General features: G+C 45.4%; 1 protein-coding gene across 11 annotated transcripts in view; it reads right to left on the bottom strand.

The window, feature by feature from the left end:
• The window catches only part of LOC119436173 (hyaluronan-mediated motility receptor-like), a 46,242-nt gene extending 42,751 nt beyond the window's left edge, over window positions 1-3,491 (bottom strand). For 4 of the 11 annotated variants that reach the window (XM_049655943.1, XM_049655960.1, XM_049655954.1 and 1 more), the window contains exons 1-2: window positions 3,270-3,490; window positions 3,087-3,182 (exon numbers count right to left, since the gene is read on the bottom strand). In XM_049655943.1, coding sequence (XP_049511900.1) covers window positions 3,087-3,182; window positions 3,270-3,309 — 136 coding nt within the window. In that variant the 5' untranslated portion in view covers window positions 3,310-3,490. Of the gene's footprint in view, window positions 1-3,086; window positions 3,183-3,269 lie in introns of all 11 variants that reach the window. The other 7 variants (XM_049655946.1, XM_049655950.1, XM_049655964.1 and 4 more) reach the window with 4 other exon arrangements.
• Between the last annotated feature and the right edge of the window lie 14,153 nt (window positions 3,492-17,644).

Raw genomic sequence — 17,644 nt, 5'->3', positions numbered from 1 at the left:
AAGACCGAAAATGACATGCAGGCACTCCGAGCTTGTGGCCATTTGAGATTATGTAGAAGAAATCCTGCTTGATCTAATCAATAGAAAAGTGAGGCAATATTCCTTAGGTTCAACAAGCTCTCACCAAATTTACGTGTCCATTCCACGTAGCATACTTGCTACATGGAATGGACATGTAAGTTTGGTAAAGGAGTTTACCAACTCAACAGGACACACTAGCACAAGATCATCACTGAATGGGCTCTTGGCCACGTGGTCATACTATGAAATGAGATGAGATCGCCGACCTCATGACTTTCCTTCGAATTCAGATTGAGGTCAGGGAGGAAAGCCGCCTAGAGCAATCCAGCTCATCTACGAGCCAGCAGCTTCACCAATGTGAATTCCAGCCTCTGGAGCTGTGCCCACCTTCCTCCGCAGCTCTCTTAGTCGAAGTAAGATTGCCGTACATGCGGCACAGCTCACTGTGCAACGCGTCCGACCACACAGTTGAAGTATGCTCCGAGATGCTCACTCAACAAGAGAAGTGAAGACTACAAGCGTGGAAATGCTTCCGCTGCGCCAAGTGGAACCACTCAGCTAGTGTCTGCAGGACAGCCAGAAATTTGCAGGGCACCCACTGTGCTGGTCACCACGTGACATTGCTGCAATGTCTCCACTCCAGTGCAGAGCCAGTCAGGGAGTATGGGCAATGCATTTCCGCCGTCAGCACATCAAGGCCGCACGTCAGGTTCTGTAGACACGCCACCTAGAGCTGCACCCATATCGGAGAGCGGTACCGGGCTCCTGCCTGTACTCGTTCAGACCGGCAGAGTGCAGGCTGTTGCACCAGCAAGGACAGTGCTGCTGCGGTTCCTTTAGCTACAAGAAGTCAGCATACTTTAGTTTGGCAGGACGTCGCTCGAGTTTCGAAATGTCTTGTTCGAGGCGTTGAGCACCTTAACTTATTCACAAGCTTCGGGAAAACACTGTGCCCTGTGACCATTACGTTTAATTGCATGGCAGTCACAGTCCGAAGCCAGCACAGTAGCAACCAGACAACTATAGAGGCTCTCAAGGTTCCAGCAATATATGCTGTCACCAGGCACTAGCGGATGGAGAGATCCTCTCCATGATGACACCACGGTCTTGTTATCACCAATGCAAGCCCTAAGGTGGCGACTTTCAGAGAGGACAAAATAAGCATCCCGATTGGCTCTGATATTTACTGACTGTCACCACAGGATACATAACTTGATTGTCAGCGCAGGTTACAGCAGTGGGAACTTTTTTGGATGGATGTTCCAAAGAACGACTTCTCCCAAGGTTCAGCTGTAGAAAGCACGCCACTCTTCTCTGGTACTGGAGAACCTTCCACAGATGATGCGCCAATGAAAGAGGAGAGTTCTTCAATGGGGCACCCGAATACAGTCAGCATACAAGACACTACGAGGAAGGTAACCAGGACAAAGTTCCCCTTGTCATCAAAGGACCTGGCACAGCACTGCAGCTCTTCCATCGTCCACCAAGCATCGATATGAGGCTGCTGCTGCCCAGGGAACCAGCTGCCACCATGCTCCAGAAGGAGGGAAAAAAAAGTAAACAATGACAAGAAAGGCGGCAAGAACAACAACAAAAGAAAGGCAAAGATCAAAAAAGGCAACTTCAAGAGCCCCAAGGTTGGGAAGGTTGCCAGTGAAGGAACGCCACCAAAAGCAACCACTGAAGATGTTCCTAAGGAACCCAACTCCAATAGCAGCATTGTGGAGTCAACCAAGGGCAAGAAATGTACAGCCCCTACACGGCTGTGGAAACAGCATAGACGAGTGATGGCGAACGATGGTTCCATGTGCTCCGAACGGTAATTCAACGACGAGCACAGCAATGCGCAACTGCGTGAAGATGCAGATGTACAAGCGCCGTCCTTCTGGTACGAAGGTCGGCGCACAACAGCGTCAAGCGGAGATACAGGTGCTGCACAAGTACGCCGCCAAGCTACCACAGGTCGCGGTCGCAGGACAAGGGCGCCTACGACAGATGGGTACTGTTGCTGCAGCAACGAGTCGAAAGGAGACATTAACGATGCTCATGACATGTCCTGTAGCCAAAAGGGCTCGCATTACAAGGTCCAGGAGCAAGACCAACCACAAGCAACGTCATAATTAACCCGACACCGATCGTTGCCATTCAAGCCAGCACATGCATCGCTAGGTCATCACCTCAATCGATCGTCAGGCATCTGTATCGCAGGCCTGCCACTCATTGTGCTAGATCAGCGCTCTGCGGCTGGCATGCGGTGTATGCACTGATGAGGCCCGTGTAAAAGTGAACTGGACAGGTTGTAAATGAAGAAGGTGCGCCGAACACGAGCAATGGCCACGGGTTCGTTCAGTTGCTGCCAGATGACGTATTAGTCAGACGTCCAGGTCTAATCCCCGCGTCGTTGAACTACAAGTGCTTGAAATGTAGTTAGACGACGGGGATTAGACCCGTTCGTCATCAGGCAGCAACTGAGCGAGCCAGCGCCCGTGGCCGCTGCTCGTGCTCGGTGCACCTACAGTGTACTGTAGTACACTGTAGGTACACTGTACACTGTACAGTGTACTGTAGTACACTGTAGTGCACCTTTATTTGCAACACGCCACACATCAGACAGCGGGAGAGGGAAAAGTGGAAAAGGGGGGGGTCGGCTCGTACTTGACCAGGGCAGAGGGGTGCAGGCGGGTGTCGCACCTCGCGTATTCTCAGGCGATCATTTTCGCGAGGAAAAGTGCTCGCCTGGGAATACGTCCCATATTACACAAATTTCGAAGGAGGGGGGAGCGGGGGGGCGCTTAAGCCCCCCCCCCCCCGCCGCCGCTCTTGCCTACGCCCCTGAGGTCAGACAATATTCACAGGTCGGCTACCAAAAATTTGCTTTTCTGCAACACTCGCTGTTGTGTAGCAAATATAACTGATAACGCACTCAACCAATACTGTTGTCATGATTCCTGAAAATCAATACTCTGTCCGTCTGTGTTCACGCTACTTGCGGTAATATACATGAACTAAGAAACAGCACAGTTCGCAACAGGCTTCTACAAAGACAAGGAGGTGAAACACGTTACCATGGGTGTCGCGAAATCTTGTAGCTGAGCAAAACTTGGGCGCAGGGGTGCGACTTTCTAGAGCTGGGTTGTAGGAACCTACTGGAGGTACATCATCTGCAAGAAAACAGAAACAAGCTGCGTTGACAATACGCACAACGTAGTAGAAACAAACAAAACAACACAGAAGAGTGCAAAGTATACCGTTGCCGCCAGGGAAGCGGGGTGCTTTCGGAAAAGACATTGTGGAAAGGCAAGTTACCAAGCACAAGCTTTACCAGACGACGTAACAAGTGATACTGCTAAGCACGGCGACTTTAGTCAGCTTTCGCCGCCCGAAAGCAACAGCCTGAACAGCCCGCAGGCTCGCAGCTGACAGAATAGGGGTCCAGTCGGCCCAGCCAGAGAACGCAGTTCAAACGGTTCAAATTTGAGCGGACCCAATCAACAGAGGCGTTTACTCAAATTTTATTGGTCGAAACCATGGACCAGCGTTCCTAGCATGGCAACTCGCAACCTGCATCAGCGCGCTAACCTCAGCAGCAAGATAGAACTAATATAAGCGCTGCGGGCTGCGGCCAATATGAGCCGACTGTTCAAGTCATCTGCTTTATGCAGCAGCAAATTTTTCAGGAAGTATCAGAAACTGTGCAGTTAGCAAAAGCAGTGAAGCCGTCATTTTATGCTGTCAATTGCAACTTGTTTTATCATCATCATCATCATCACTACCAACGGTTTTTTTTTTTTTTCTTATACTTCTGTCACACGCGCACGCAAAAACTATTTTACGTAAGCAGTCTTTTACCAAGCTGAAAGACTTTTGAATGAAGAGGTGTTGCGCAGCAGACACACGGCGCCGACGATCTTCTTTTAGTGTTTCCTTCTGGACACACTACCAAAAACATGGCGCTAGCGTTCGAAACAATGTCAGCAAAATAAAAACTATGTATCGAAATATGAAGTGAAAACTTATTGTTTACACGTTTTTCAAATAAATTTACCTTAAGAAACGTTAATATAAAGATTTATTGTAGTAGTTTGAAGAGCGTCAACATGTGACAGCCCCAGCTAGAGTGTCCAAACACGGCCAAAGCACGGTGTAAAAAGCACGACGTCGTGGTAAAAAGTGAAAAAGGAAGGTGATCCGACGGCGGCGCGTACGCACGCCGCTGCCGCAAGGGGCAGCACCTGTTTTGGGGGCCACTTTTTCGCTCGCTTTGCTGGCGCTTTTATGGGCACGCGCGGCAGAAGTGCTTTATTTCGATGAATATATGTCGTTCGCCTGCTTAAAACGACTCTACTTGTTTGGAGGAACGTCCCTTAATATTTCTGCCGACATTCCGATTGACTCCGACGCGGCGAGCAGCGGTAAGCGCAGCGCGCCGTCTGCTCGAGCAGACGACGCGTCTCTCTCGTGTTCGAAATGACGGTATTTTGAATGTAAGTGGCATGAAACCTTCTACCTGCTCAGGATTTGGCGTCTAAATAACGAAAAATTGCATATCTTTGGCTATGGGTGTTTGGAACTCGAACACGAACTCAGATCGTGGGTTTCAAGCGTGCAAAGAGATGTGTGTGTTCTGCACATTAAGACAGCACTCCACAGAAGCCTGCCCTGCGGATATGCCCCTGACGCAGAAGAGGAAAGTGCTATCAAATGATAAACGGTGCTTCCGATGCACCACCAAAGGTCATAGGGCGCGCGACTGCAAACGGAGAATCTCTTGCTCGAGGTGCAAAGGTCGCCATGCCTCAAGTATGTGCGACCCACAAAGGATCCCTCAGAGTTCGCACCAAGGACTCAAGATGACAGAGCAAGCACGACAGTTTGCGCATCGGTAGGGGGACGACGACGAAGCAACGATGGATCGACTTGCGTCTTCTTGCAAACATTTCGAGCCTGGGCGGTAAGAGACAACACTTGCCGCTACATGCGAGGTGTCTTCGACGGCGGAAGTCAACGCACATTTGTTACCGAAGACTTGTCACGACACCTGGGCCTCAAGTGTGTTGGATCTATAAAGATAGCTCTCAACACATTCGCCAGCGCCTCAGACCAGGCGGCAGGAAACCGACGAATAGTGGAGCTGCGCTTACGAAGTCAGTTTTCTGACATCGAGGTTGTGCTAAGCGCCATTGAGATTCCGCATATATGCCAAGACATCGAAGAAACTAAAATGGAAGTGTCTTTTGTCACTTCATTTAAGAAACTGGGAAGAGACGTAGCCGATGAACCGATACATGCATCAGTATTCAGTCATCACGCAAAGCGGAATCAGCGTGCTGATCGGCTCTGATCAAATGTGGAGAGTCTTGACGGGCGACGTTCTACGTTGTGAAGGCAATGAATCGCTGATTGCCATGAATTCCAAGCTTGGTTGGACCTTTCAAGGACGCACCACCTGTTTGACATCACTGCCAGCAACAACGGGCATAATGGTTTGCGTTTTGAAAAGTCAAGTATGCGAGTCGGACGAGTTCTTACGGACATTTTGTGAACTTGATCACCTTGGAATTTCTGATGCAGGTGACAGAACCAATGAAGTCAGCAAGGTGATGCAATATTTTGAGAGCACCGTCACATATCGCAACAGAAGGTATGAAGTACCACTGCCTTGGAAGGATGGATTTGAGCTTTCGGACAACAAACAGGTTGCTGTCACAAGGCTGCAGAAGCTTCTTAATCGACTAACGAGGCAGAAAGGGCTGCTGCGGATATACGATGACACCATACGTGAGTACGTACGAGCTGGTCACGCCGAAATCGTCGACGACCTCCATCCTGAGCAAGGCAAGGTGTATTACATGCCACACAAAGAAGTCATCAGAAAACAAGTGTTGACCACGAAAGTTCGGGTGGTTTTTGACGCGTCATCACATGAATAAGGTAGTAGGTCTCTCAACGAGTGTCTTGAAAAGGGGGACAACCTGTACCAAGACCTTGGAAAAATACTACTGCGCTTCAGGACACACCCCATAGCGGTAATCGCCGATATTGAAAAGGCATTCCTGCAGATATCCATACGGGAGGAAGACAGAGACGCTTTTCGGTTCCTGTGGTTTGCCGAAGGCAACCTAATGGGGACTCCGCTCCAAGAATGGAGGATGACATTTATGTCTTGAAGGATACAAAAATTTCTTTGTAAACCGCACAAATCGGCGTGGAGGTGGTGTCGCTCTTTACACTGATACCTGTAAAAACTTTGAAATCCTACCAGAATACTCGGCAATTACCGATGACTACGAATTTTTATGTGTAAAAAATGGCTCTGAGCTAGCTACTGTGGTGTATCGCCCTCCAAACGGCAACCTAATGTTGTTTATGAATTATTTTGAGGCAATGTTAGAATACGCTCGCTCAAATAACTTTACATTAATTTGTGGAGGTGATTTCAACATAAATGTTCTTGATGACACACCTATTGTACGTGACTTTACTACGAGGCTACTTTCATCAGGCTTTGTTAATATAATCAAAACACCTACTCGAGTAACGGTGTCCACTTCGTCTGCGCTAGACTTGCTAATTACAAACTGCGAAACTGTAATTTGTGACGCTGGTACATTAGCATGGGAAATTAGCGACCATTGTCCAATTTTTATGCGTTACCATGCTCCTGGGAAAACCGGAAAACGTCAGTGCGACGCAGTTACTGTTCAGTGTATCTCCGATGATGCCTTAGAGGCTTTCAAATCTAATATCTCTTCGCAAGATTGGTCCTGCGTATATGAAAAAAGAAATGTTAATGACGCATATTTAGAATTTCTGGAGACATTTACGAACATTTACATGAAGCATTTTCCTTTTAAAACTTTCAGACCATCCAGAAAAATAAGAAAACCGTGGGTAACGCCTGCACACAGAAGAGAAATAAATCGCAAAAACAAGCTTTTCCATGCTTTCTTAAAGACAAGATGTCCTACTGCACTGAAGAAGTTCAAAGACGTTAGAAATAAGCTAAATGCGGAACTACGGCGAGCTAAGGCAACTTATTACGAAAATATTTTGGTAACATTTCAAACAATGACTCCTCTGCAGCATGGAATGCAGTAAATAAATTTTTAGGGCATGAAAGAAAGAATGCGTCTCCGGAAGAAATTACGCACGAAAACAGAGTGTATACTGGTGATGCTCTCGCAGAATTTTTTAATAAGCACTTCATTGGCATTAACACTCCTGCTACAAATCCCCTACTCGGCGATGACTTGGCCAATATCTGCACTGAAAGTATGTTCCTTCATCCCACAGATGAATTCGAAGTTTATAGGACTTTCATGTCTTTAAAGAATACGAGAGCACTAGACATAGACAACCTCCAAATTAGACCAATCAAAACAATACTTGAATTCATAGTGCCCGTACTCGCATACATATATAACTTGTCGATAGAACTAGGTGAATTCCCAGATGCAATGAAACGATCAAGAGTGTCTGTTGTATATAAAGGCGGAGACAAAAACGTGCCTAAAAATTACCGACCTATATCTATCATACCTATCTTTGCTAAAGCCTTTGAAAAAATCCTGCATTATCGGCTCAATAACTTTTTTCAGAGGATACAGCTTCTGTCAGAATCACAACATGGTTTTCGTAAGGGACGGTCAACCGAATCAGCATTATTAGAATTGAAAGAACATGTACTAATAAACATTCAAAAGAAACTAATAACTCTAGCCTTATTCATAGATTTCAGCAAGGCATTTGATTCACTTGACCATAAAATTTTAGCACATAAGTTATCAATCTGTGGAATACGAGGTAAGCCTTTATCTTTAATTCGATCTTACCTTACAAACAGAAGCCAGTATGTATGTATCGGCACGCACAAATCATCTTTACTAACAATAACGACAGGCGTACCGCAAGGAAGCGTATTGGGACCGCTTCTGTTTAATGTTTATATAAATAGCATAGTTAACATTGATTTGACAGTAAAGTTCATTATATATGCGGATGATTGCACCGTGCTTCTTTCTGGTCCTGATGCGACCAAACTGGCTGTTGACTGTAACAATATACTTGAAAAAATTGTTCGCTGGTCTTCCTCAAACTCACTTAAAACTAATCCTTCAAAAACAAAAGTTATGTTTTTTCGAGCCAGAAACAAGGCTATTAGGCTGGAACACGTCATTAGATTTGGTAATGATGACATTGAAATAGTTGAGGAACACACTATTCTCGGCATTACACTATCTTCAAATCTTTCATGGGGTTCACACATTTCAAACCTTTGTAAAAATCTTGCGTCTGTCAGTGGTGCGATGTCACGTTGTCGTGCGCTTCCTTTAAATATTAAAATTAAAATATATTATGCATTGTTTGCTTCTCGAATTAATTATTGTAGTTTGGTCTGGCTAACAACAACTAAAACGAACATACAAAATGTTGTAATATTGCAAAAAAAAGTTATAAGACAGATCGCCAACCTTGAATATTGTGAATCTACTCAGAGCGCTTTTCAAATCTTCAACATAATTCGCATAAAAAACATGTATGACTATCGTGTTCTGGCGTCTTTTTATCATTCAAATAAAATATTTAGACGGTTCTTAGAAACAACGGCGAGCTTAACTGTACACAGACCTGTGTTAAATACACGCAGCACAGACACGTGGTTTCTGCCACGTTTTCGAACAGATTACAAACTTCAAATGCTACAATACAATCTTCCTCTACTGCTGAACAAATACAAAGAAATGAAATACATGTCGAAATCTCAGTTGCGAGCATTTTTTGTAAAAGTGTTGTAATAAATATCTTGTTGTATCAATTTTTTTAATGAAATATTCATATTTCTACCTGTTTTTCTTGTGTATTGATGACACACTCTTTATATTTTGATCCTATACTATTTTTATTTGCTGTTTTTGTTTATCATCATACACGTATGCTTACATGTCCACTTCATTATTACTAAGTATCTTGTTTTTGCCGTTTCGTTGTATCTGCCTTGTAACGGCTACCTGGGCCTCTGTCAAGCTGTCTACACAGCTTTTAGCCTAGGTAGCCATCCAGTACTGTCTGGTGAATAAACTGAATGAATGAATGAAAAAAGAATGGAGGATGACACGTGTTCCCTTTGGAGCTACGTGTAGCCCATTCCTGCTCACAGCGACCATAATTTACCATGTGAAGAGAGCACATAAGGCCAAAGCACAAACGGCGACCAAACTGACCGAGTCATTTTACGTGGACGACCTAGTCACTGGCGCCGACACGGAAGAGGCAGAAAATTTTTGTTGTGAGGTGCAAGAAATTATGAAAGAGGCGGGCATGGTCTTATGCAAATGGACCACAAATTCTGCCAACCTAATGGTTGCCTTGGAACGCCAGCAGGAATCTGCCCGTCAAGAAATGGTGGTTCTGCATGAGAAGTCGGTCAAAGTTCTCGGAGTTGTTTCGAATCCTGCAATAGACGTATTCACTTTTTCTGTTGACAGCCTGTTAGAGTTTATGAAAGATAAACTGGACACTAAACAGTTTATTTTACAAGCGACATCGAGAATATTTGATCCACTCGGACTCGTTGGACCGTGCACGATTGCCATACGCATATTGTTCCAGAGATTGTGGACACGAGGAATATGCTGGGACGAGAAATTACCCAATGAACTTCAAGAAGAATGGCAAGGTTGGGTACGGCAGCTCCCGCAACTGCAGGAAATAGTAGTTCCTCGTTACCTTGGCGGAGGAAGGAAGTTGCCAAGTGAGATGCACCTGCATGTCTTTTGCGATGCTAGCCCAGCTGCGTACGGAGCGGCGATTTACGCGGTTGCGGCCAGAGATGAATGACCCATGTTGCTGATCTCCAAGTCACGTGTGGCTCCTATAAAGAAAACAACGCTACCCCGCTTGGAGCTTTTAGGTGCATTGGTTGGCACAAGACTGCTGACATACGTCAAGAGTGCACTAAATAACATTCGTATTGAGTACATTATGTGGACCGACTCTACTATTGTATTGTCATGGATACGAGGAGACTGCACAAGATGGAAACAGTTTGTGGCTAATCGTATCACGGAAATTAAGAGCCGAACAGAACCATCCCGGTGGAGATATTGCCCAGGATTGTAGAATCCATCTGATTTGCTAACGCGGGGAGCGACGTTAGACAAGGTGACTTCGTGCTCAAGATGGTGGCATGGTCCTGACTGGCTACACGGATCCATGGACAAGTGGCCTCTCCAACCATCCATTTCGTCGGGCATTGACGACGCTGTCAGAAGTGAGATAGCAGCTGTTCAAGTAGTAATGGAAGCCAAAGTACACAGTCCAGTTATATGCATTGAGCGTTTCAGCAAGCTTCAGCACCTATTAAGAATAACAGCTTGGGTGTTCAGATTCACAGACCGTTGTCGACACAAGACAGAAGAAATTGGCCACCTGAAAGCGACAGAAGTAATTCGGGCTGAGCACTACTGGGTCAAATGCGTCCAAAAACAAGAATTTTATGCAGACCTCAACTACATAGCACGAGGACGACCCCTAGAACCCACGTTGCGCGTTGCCGATCTCTGCCCGTTTATGGACGCCGACGGAATCCTCAGAGTCGGTGGACGTCTGTCACTTCTGAAGCTACCGCTAGGAGTGAAGCATCCAATAATTCTCCCCGCAAATCACCATTACTCCAATCTGGTGGCCATAAGAGCTCATCAACAAGTCTTGCACGGAGGTGTACGAGAAACTCTTACACAGATCAGAGAGTACTACTGGATTTGTCGAGCGCGTGTTCTAGTCAAGAAGGTTATACATAGCTGCAATGTGTACAAACGTTTCACTGCCAGACCAGGAAGTGCTCCGACCGTTCCTTTACCAAGTCACCGAATGGTGCCGACAAACCCTTTCGAAGTTGTTGGTGTTGACTTCGCTGGACCTCTCCTAGCACGCGCGCAAGACGGTGACGCCAAGTGCTATGTTACACTTTTCAAGTGTGCCGTGTCGCGAGCAATCCACCTCGAACTCGTTTCAAGTATGACATCCGAATCATTCATATTGTGCTTGCGGCGTCTTGTCGGCCGAAGAGGACTACCCTGCGTTATCTATTCTGACAATGCAAGGACATTTCAAAAAGCATCAGCAGATTTAAAGAGACTCTTTGACATGCTCACGGCGAAGGACGTGACGAACCACCTCACCTCTAACGGTATCTCGTGGAAGTTTATAGTGCCGAATGTTCCTTGGTGGGGCGGATGGTGGGAACGGCTGGTTCGATCTGTGAAGACTTCTTTGTGTAAAATCCTCGGCAGAGCCTGTCTCAATTTCGAAGAAATCACGACAGTGCTGACAGAGGTCGAAGCAGTAATCAACTCCAGGCCTCTAACTTTTGTCGAGACAGACGAAGGAGAACCATGCACACTGACTCCAGCCGACCTGTTGCTTGGACGACGACTAACTGCTATACCCTACGATACGGTTGAAGTTGACAGTAATTCGAGGCGAGCAGATACCATTCGTCGACATGCGTACAGAAAGCTTCTAACCGAAAACTTCTGGAAGCGATGGCGAAAAGAATATCTACTGCAACTACGATCTGCTCATTTCGCGGCCAATCGACCAGCTACGGACTTCAAGGAAGGCGACATTGTTATCGTGCATTCCGAGACTTCACCCCGTCAACTATGGAAACTCGCCAGGGTGATTGAAGTATTCAGAAGTTCAGACGGTCATGTCCGTTCATGCAAGTTGAAACAACAAGGAGGTCTTATTATAACGAGGCCTATCCAAAAGCTATACCCGCTTGAACTACGTGATTAATTTCACTGCGCGGCCGGGAATGTTGTTTTCACTGGAAGCGCCGGCGGAACAAGAAGAGAAGAAGAAGCGTCGGCGAGCACGAGAGGAGAAAACGGGGACTCTCGCCTGTTACCAGGGTCTGCACGGCCCGTATCAGTGCTATTAAAAGCCCTTCTCAATTATATCGACGGAGTCGAGTTATTCTGCGGCTTCTGTACGCCATAATTCCACATAGGCTGTATCCTCTGTCTTCTGTGCATGCTTGCAACAGTCCAAGAAGCACTCATGTGCTGAAGCATGAATGTAAGCAGTGGTAAGACAAAGAGAACACACAGTGGCAAGCATGAACCCTATGCATGCTTGTTGTCTTGCCATTGTCTTTTCAACACTAAAAGGAATAGAATTCATGGGCCCCCCACAAGGTCCCACTGTAAATTTTAGTAAAGTGCTGCCAAGAGAGCTCTGCTGCAATAAATTTTAAAAAGAGCTTCATAATAGAGGAGTTAGAAGCAAATGAAATATTGAGAAGAGATGGTACAAGGAGGCAAGCCACTTTCCCATTGCCTTGACCAGCGCCCGCAAGAGACATTTCTCCCATGCCTTATCCGATATTAAAGTAGGTGGTCCACGTGACACATTACGTCAAGACCCCTGCCACCTTCATTTTAAAGCTTTCTTTGCCTCTTCCCTGTGGTTTGGAAACAACTTGAATGCCTTGGTATGTGCCAGTAGGTATGAGCCCATACTTGGCCAATCACCTATAATGGGTATGGGCCATTGTGACACAATGGGCATAGAAGCCTTAATCCTTTAAGTGTTCTATTACTTTGACCAAAAGTGACCTTATTTTGCTTGATTTCTTTTTATGGCATATTTTCAAACTTCACTACATAGAAAACCCTTATAAAGCTTTTGCAACCAATTTGCTTCATCTTTTAAGCATGACAATGCTGCACCACTGTCGGGCCAAGTCAATGTTTTCTTTCCGAATCATCACTTTCGGTAGAATAAGCAATGAGAAGACTATCATCACCCTCTTCACTTGAAGAACAAGGCTCTAATGCATCGCTTTCACTATCACTTTCACTGTCCGGGTCAAGCAGCAGCTTTTTATTGCACGTGCGACTCATGCGCAATCCGTCAGTGGCAGCGCCATAGTTACAAATCTGCCACATAGGTGCAAAAAGCACGAGATTCTAAAAATGTGGTCTTTGAGCGCTGACAAAGTGCTGCCATCTATGTTGTAGAACATGTGAAGTCCGAATCAATGTAGCCTTCGAGGTACTGAAAAAGTGTTTACACCTATGTAGTAAAACAAAAAAGAACTAAATAAATGTGGATTTCAAACGCAGGCACTGCAGTTGTCTATGTAGTAGATGAAAAATTAAGTGGACGTGCCGAGTTCGTCCAAATCATTTTGAAAATGGGATTATTGCCATTGACGAGCTGAGCTCATCCAAAACACTTAAAAGGTTGAATGTATTCACATATCCCTCGTACTTCTCAGTGCGTACAATTCTCATCAACATTCTACCCTCGACAAGCATCGTACATAGCCTTCATCCTCGTGACACAGAAAGCTAGCAGCTACAGGCGACGAGGCCGTGTGCATGTCATCCCACTATCGATGCTATCTCACACTCAAACAAGCTTCATGCCATTTAGATTCCAACATTGCATTGGATCTGTTTATTTTTCTCTCGCATCTTTTCTTGCTGCATGACATTTTCGGTGGTAGTTTTGCTTGCTCTACATTTTACAGGAATTCCCAAGTTGTTCGTGTTGCTGCAGTCTATTTGTACACTGCGTGTGATGCAGAGGCAATACCAGTGATGTTATATCTGCTGGCTGGGAGAGTGGCTCATCCGAGAAGCAGGACACATGGGCTTTTCTTCGAATTTTTGGCTGTTTTCACGGTTTACAGCAGTGTAGCACTTTGCAGACATGGTCATCACTACACAATTATGCACCACACTTATCTTTTTGCAATGCCAAAAACAATATGTATCTTCACCATGGTGAGAGTACGGCTTTTCTGCAAGAGCCAAGGTGGGGGGAGGGGTCATGGTTGACTTAAATATTATTTTACATATTGTATCTGAATGCAATAAATGTCTCATGTATACACATACAAAGAGCCTTCTTTTTTCATGCATCTTTAGTCTATTTATTGAGCTTTTTTTTTTTCTTATCAATTTTTTGCATGAAGCTCTCCTTCATTTGAATTTTACCAATTTTATGCGCAATAGCCTTTGCATATTCATGCAAGTGTCTGTGCACTCCTGCTGCTTGAACCCCTGTGGTTTGCAGATTTTAATGAATGAGTGAATTAATGAATTAATAAAGATGGGCAATAGCTAGTGATTACAACTTTAGGCATATACCTATAAAAGACATGGAGTGCCTATGTTAAATAGAGGGTATAGTTCCCTGATGACTTACTATAGTATAGCATGAACTGTCCCAATCAGTGGCGCACCGACGGGGGGGGGGGGGGGTATTGGGGGTTGTAACCCCCCCCCCCCCTGAGGCCGGGCTAACCCCCCCCCCCCTTTTTGTTTAACCCCTTTTCTTTCCTTGCACCTTTGAGTACTGAAACTAAGATGTAATCGTCTGCACACTCGCAAAAAGCGCATTTTTTGACAATTTCCCGTGAAGAAATTGAAATTAGTGCTGTTTAGATGGTATTGGAAAACTAAGGCAAACTGTCAGCCCCCCCCTGGCAGAGATCCTGGGTGCGCAACTGGTCCCAATGCAAAAGTTCATGTAAAGGTATATTCACATGAAGATGACATGGATTAGTTTGGCTACAGATGCACAAAACATTTACTTTTTGCAGTAAATGCTCAACTTGCTTGTACACAGTGAATCTGTTGAATTTGGCCATGATATTTACGAGGTGTGTTCAAAAAGAAACCTAACTTTTGCTATAACACCTTTACTGCTTATGGTACAACATTTTAAGTGCTGTCCCCTTCAAAGTAGTCCCCTCTACTGGCAATGCAATCTTCCCATCTTTTCTTACATTTTTGGAAAGCCTCCTGGAATGCACTTTCTGGAATGGCGCGCAGGTTTCTTCTCGCATTGTTCTGGATCTTCTCTACGGTTTGGAAACGACGTCCTTTCAAGGTGGTTTTCAACTTGGGGAATCGAAAAAAGTCTGCTGGGGCTAGGTCCGGAGAATATGGTGGGTGGGGCACAACAGGAGTGACGCGTGAGCCAGGGCATTGTCACGATGCAACATCCAAGCCCGATTTTCCCACAATTCAGGCCTCTTACTGCGCACAGAATCTCTCAAACGTGCTAGGATTCCCTGGTAAACTTCTTCGTTTACCGTCTGACCATGTGGCACAAATTTCTGATGGACAATGCCTTTGCAGTCAAAAAATACAACCAAATCACCTTCATTTTTTGACAGACTCATGTGTGCTTTTTTTTTTGGACGAGGAGAACCTTTGGCCACCCGCTGCGATAACTCCACTTTCGTTTCAACATCATAGCCATAAACCCATGTCTCATCGCATGTTATGATGTTCTTAAGAAAGTTTTCGTCATTGGCAGCAGCAAGCAGTTCCTGGGTGATTTCAACACGGGTCTGCTTCTGTTCGTCAGTCAACAAACGCGGCACGAATTTTGCACTGACATGACGCATCCCAAGTTTGTCACTAAAAATTTAATGACATGATCCTACGCTGATACCCACTTCGTCAGCGACTTCTCGAACAGTCAAAGCACGATTTCTACAAATCACAGTTTTAACTCTCTCGACGTGGTCATCATCTGTGGATGTGGAATGTCGTCGAGGCTTGGGAACGTCACCGACTGACATTCTTCAGTCTTCAAAACGCTTGAACCAATCATAGTACTGCGTGCGACTCATACAGTCCTTCCCGTATGCTTGGCTAAGCAACTGAAATGTCTCTGTGAAAGTTTTCCCAAGTTCATAGCAGAACTTCATGCACACACACGCTGTTCTTCCAATTCCTTCATTGTCACCAATCCGAAGAACAGCTTGTTCATGTGCTCACTTCAGCGGCTGTAGCGAGCGTAACGCGGCAAATGGCAGTTTGTTGTCTAAACCTGCCGCTACATGCGCTCAGTAGCTGCAGCGTGCTCCCTCTGCTGGTTGGCGCGCTATTCCAAAAGTTCGGTTTCTTTTTGAACACACCTCGTACATACCCTGCACCTGCTAGAAAGGCGTAGTGATGCAGGCAGTGCCGTACTGCTGACAAAATTGGCTCCAGCACACTGCCATGTTAAGACACAGTGTATAAAGTGACTTCGGCTGAACAAAATCTTGAAGGGGCAATGATTTCATTTAGCCCCAACCAGAGAGTTGGGCCTTTGCTGATGTATGCACATATAGTCCCACATTTTGGCATGCACATTAGTATTTTGTTTTTAAAAAGCTTCGCACAAAAGCCAATTTTTCTACATCAATGTTAATTGTTTAACTGTCCTTGAGGAGCAGTTGGCATAATTAAGGTGGGAAGGCCGAATTCAGGTCATATGCTGATTGCAAATTGCTGCTCTCATTAGTAAGCAAATAAATGAACAATAAATGAACTACAAGATGAAATCAGTACACTAGTTGGATGAAACTTATGAAGAAGTCGCATTTAAAGAGACTGAACAAGTTAATTGAGGAAGCTTTCTGTTAGCTCCAAACTTTTGAAGAATACAAGCCTGAACTCAAACTGCTTGTTTCTATAAGTTTGTGATTAAATTTAAGGTTCAGATTTTACCAATTAACGTCCCGTTAATTGCACAGTCCTCCCTCTCCAACTGAGTTTCTTGACTATGAGGTTGACTAGCACAGAACAACTGAGCAAGTTAGTAGGGAATCGTAAGTTTGTGGGGTCTGAAACGTACTCTTGGGAATAAGGAATGACACAGTAGTGCAAACAATCAAAAGGGCATTTATTATGCCTTTTAAACAATACTTCAGCCAGCCGAATTACTGCAAATAGAACATGTCGATGAACGGTGACGAATTGAGGAAGTCCGACCCACTGCGGCAGGATATCGAGTGAATATGTTTGCCCCGCCAACGCCTAATCGTTCATGTGTACAGTCACCTGAATGGTGGCGTGTTCGAACAATGCTCTGTCCATCCCGGTTCCCTGCTCCGAAGCCTTTAGTGGGACAGTCTCACGAAGCGTGTCAGCGAGCACGCGGCCGTCCACGCGCAGCCCCGACCCCACGCCAAAGGAAGGGAAGCTCAGTCCCTTTGTGCTCGAGTATTCACGCTGTCACGTGGCGCTAGTATCAAAACACCAGCACCATCTCTCATACCGCTGCGCAACTACCGACTACTGGCAGTGCACATGCAATGCAAGGAAGTCGGATTCCAGGAGACACGAGAGCCATGCAGGGAAAACAAGATCAGGAGGCACAAGAGAGTCGAGCACCCCTACAAATTGTCCTTTTCATTCCCTCTCGTGTTCGTGTTTGCACATAAACTAGCATCCTTGTTTTTATCGCACACACACACACAAAAAAAGCCGCAATATTTGCTGCCATTAATTCTCTGGAACGAAAAATTCAGCCACTGCTAGTTTCCAGTGACATGATCGGTTCACTGCCAATGAAGACAACAGTTGCTGTTTGTTCAGTGGTCCTTTGTTCAAATAAGCTAAGAGAGTATCGCCATACGTAAAGAGAGAGAGAGAAATAATTTTATTGAAGAAAAATAAGGTTAAGGGTGTTCTCTGTTCAAATTACCTTACAGTGAATCACCCCGCACACAGAAATTAGATCTCATGTTGTATAAATTGGCTCTGCTACGACCTCAAAATATGCTACGTTTACCCCAATCACTCCACGCCCGCAAACAAATAAACAG

Source organism: Dermacentor silvarum, chromosome 1 (genome assembly GCF_013339745.2).
Source record: "Dermacentor silvarum isolate Dsil-2018 chromosome 1, BIME_Dsil_1.4, whole genome shotgun sequence".
NCBI lineage: Eukaryota > Metazoa > Arthropoda > Arachnida > Ixodida > Ixodidae > Dermacentor > Dermacentor silvarum.
The sequence above is the reverse complement of the archived record's forward strand: the minus strand, read 5'-3'. Positions and strand labels throughout refer to the sequence as shown.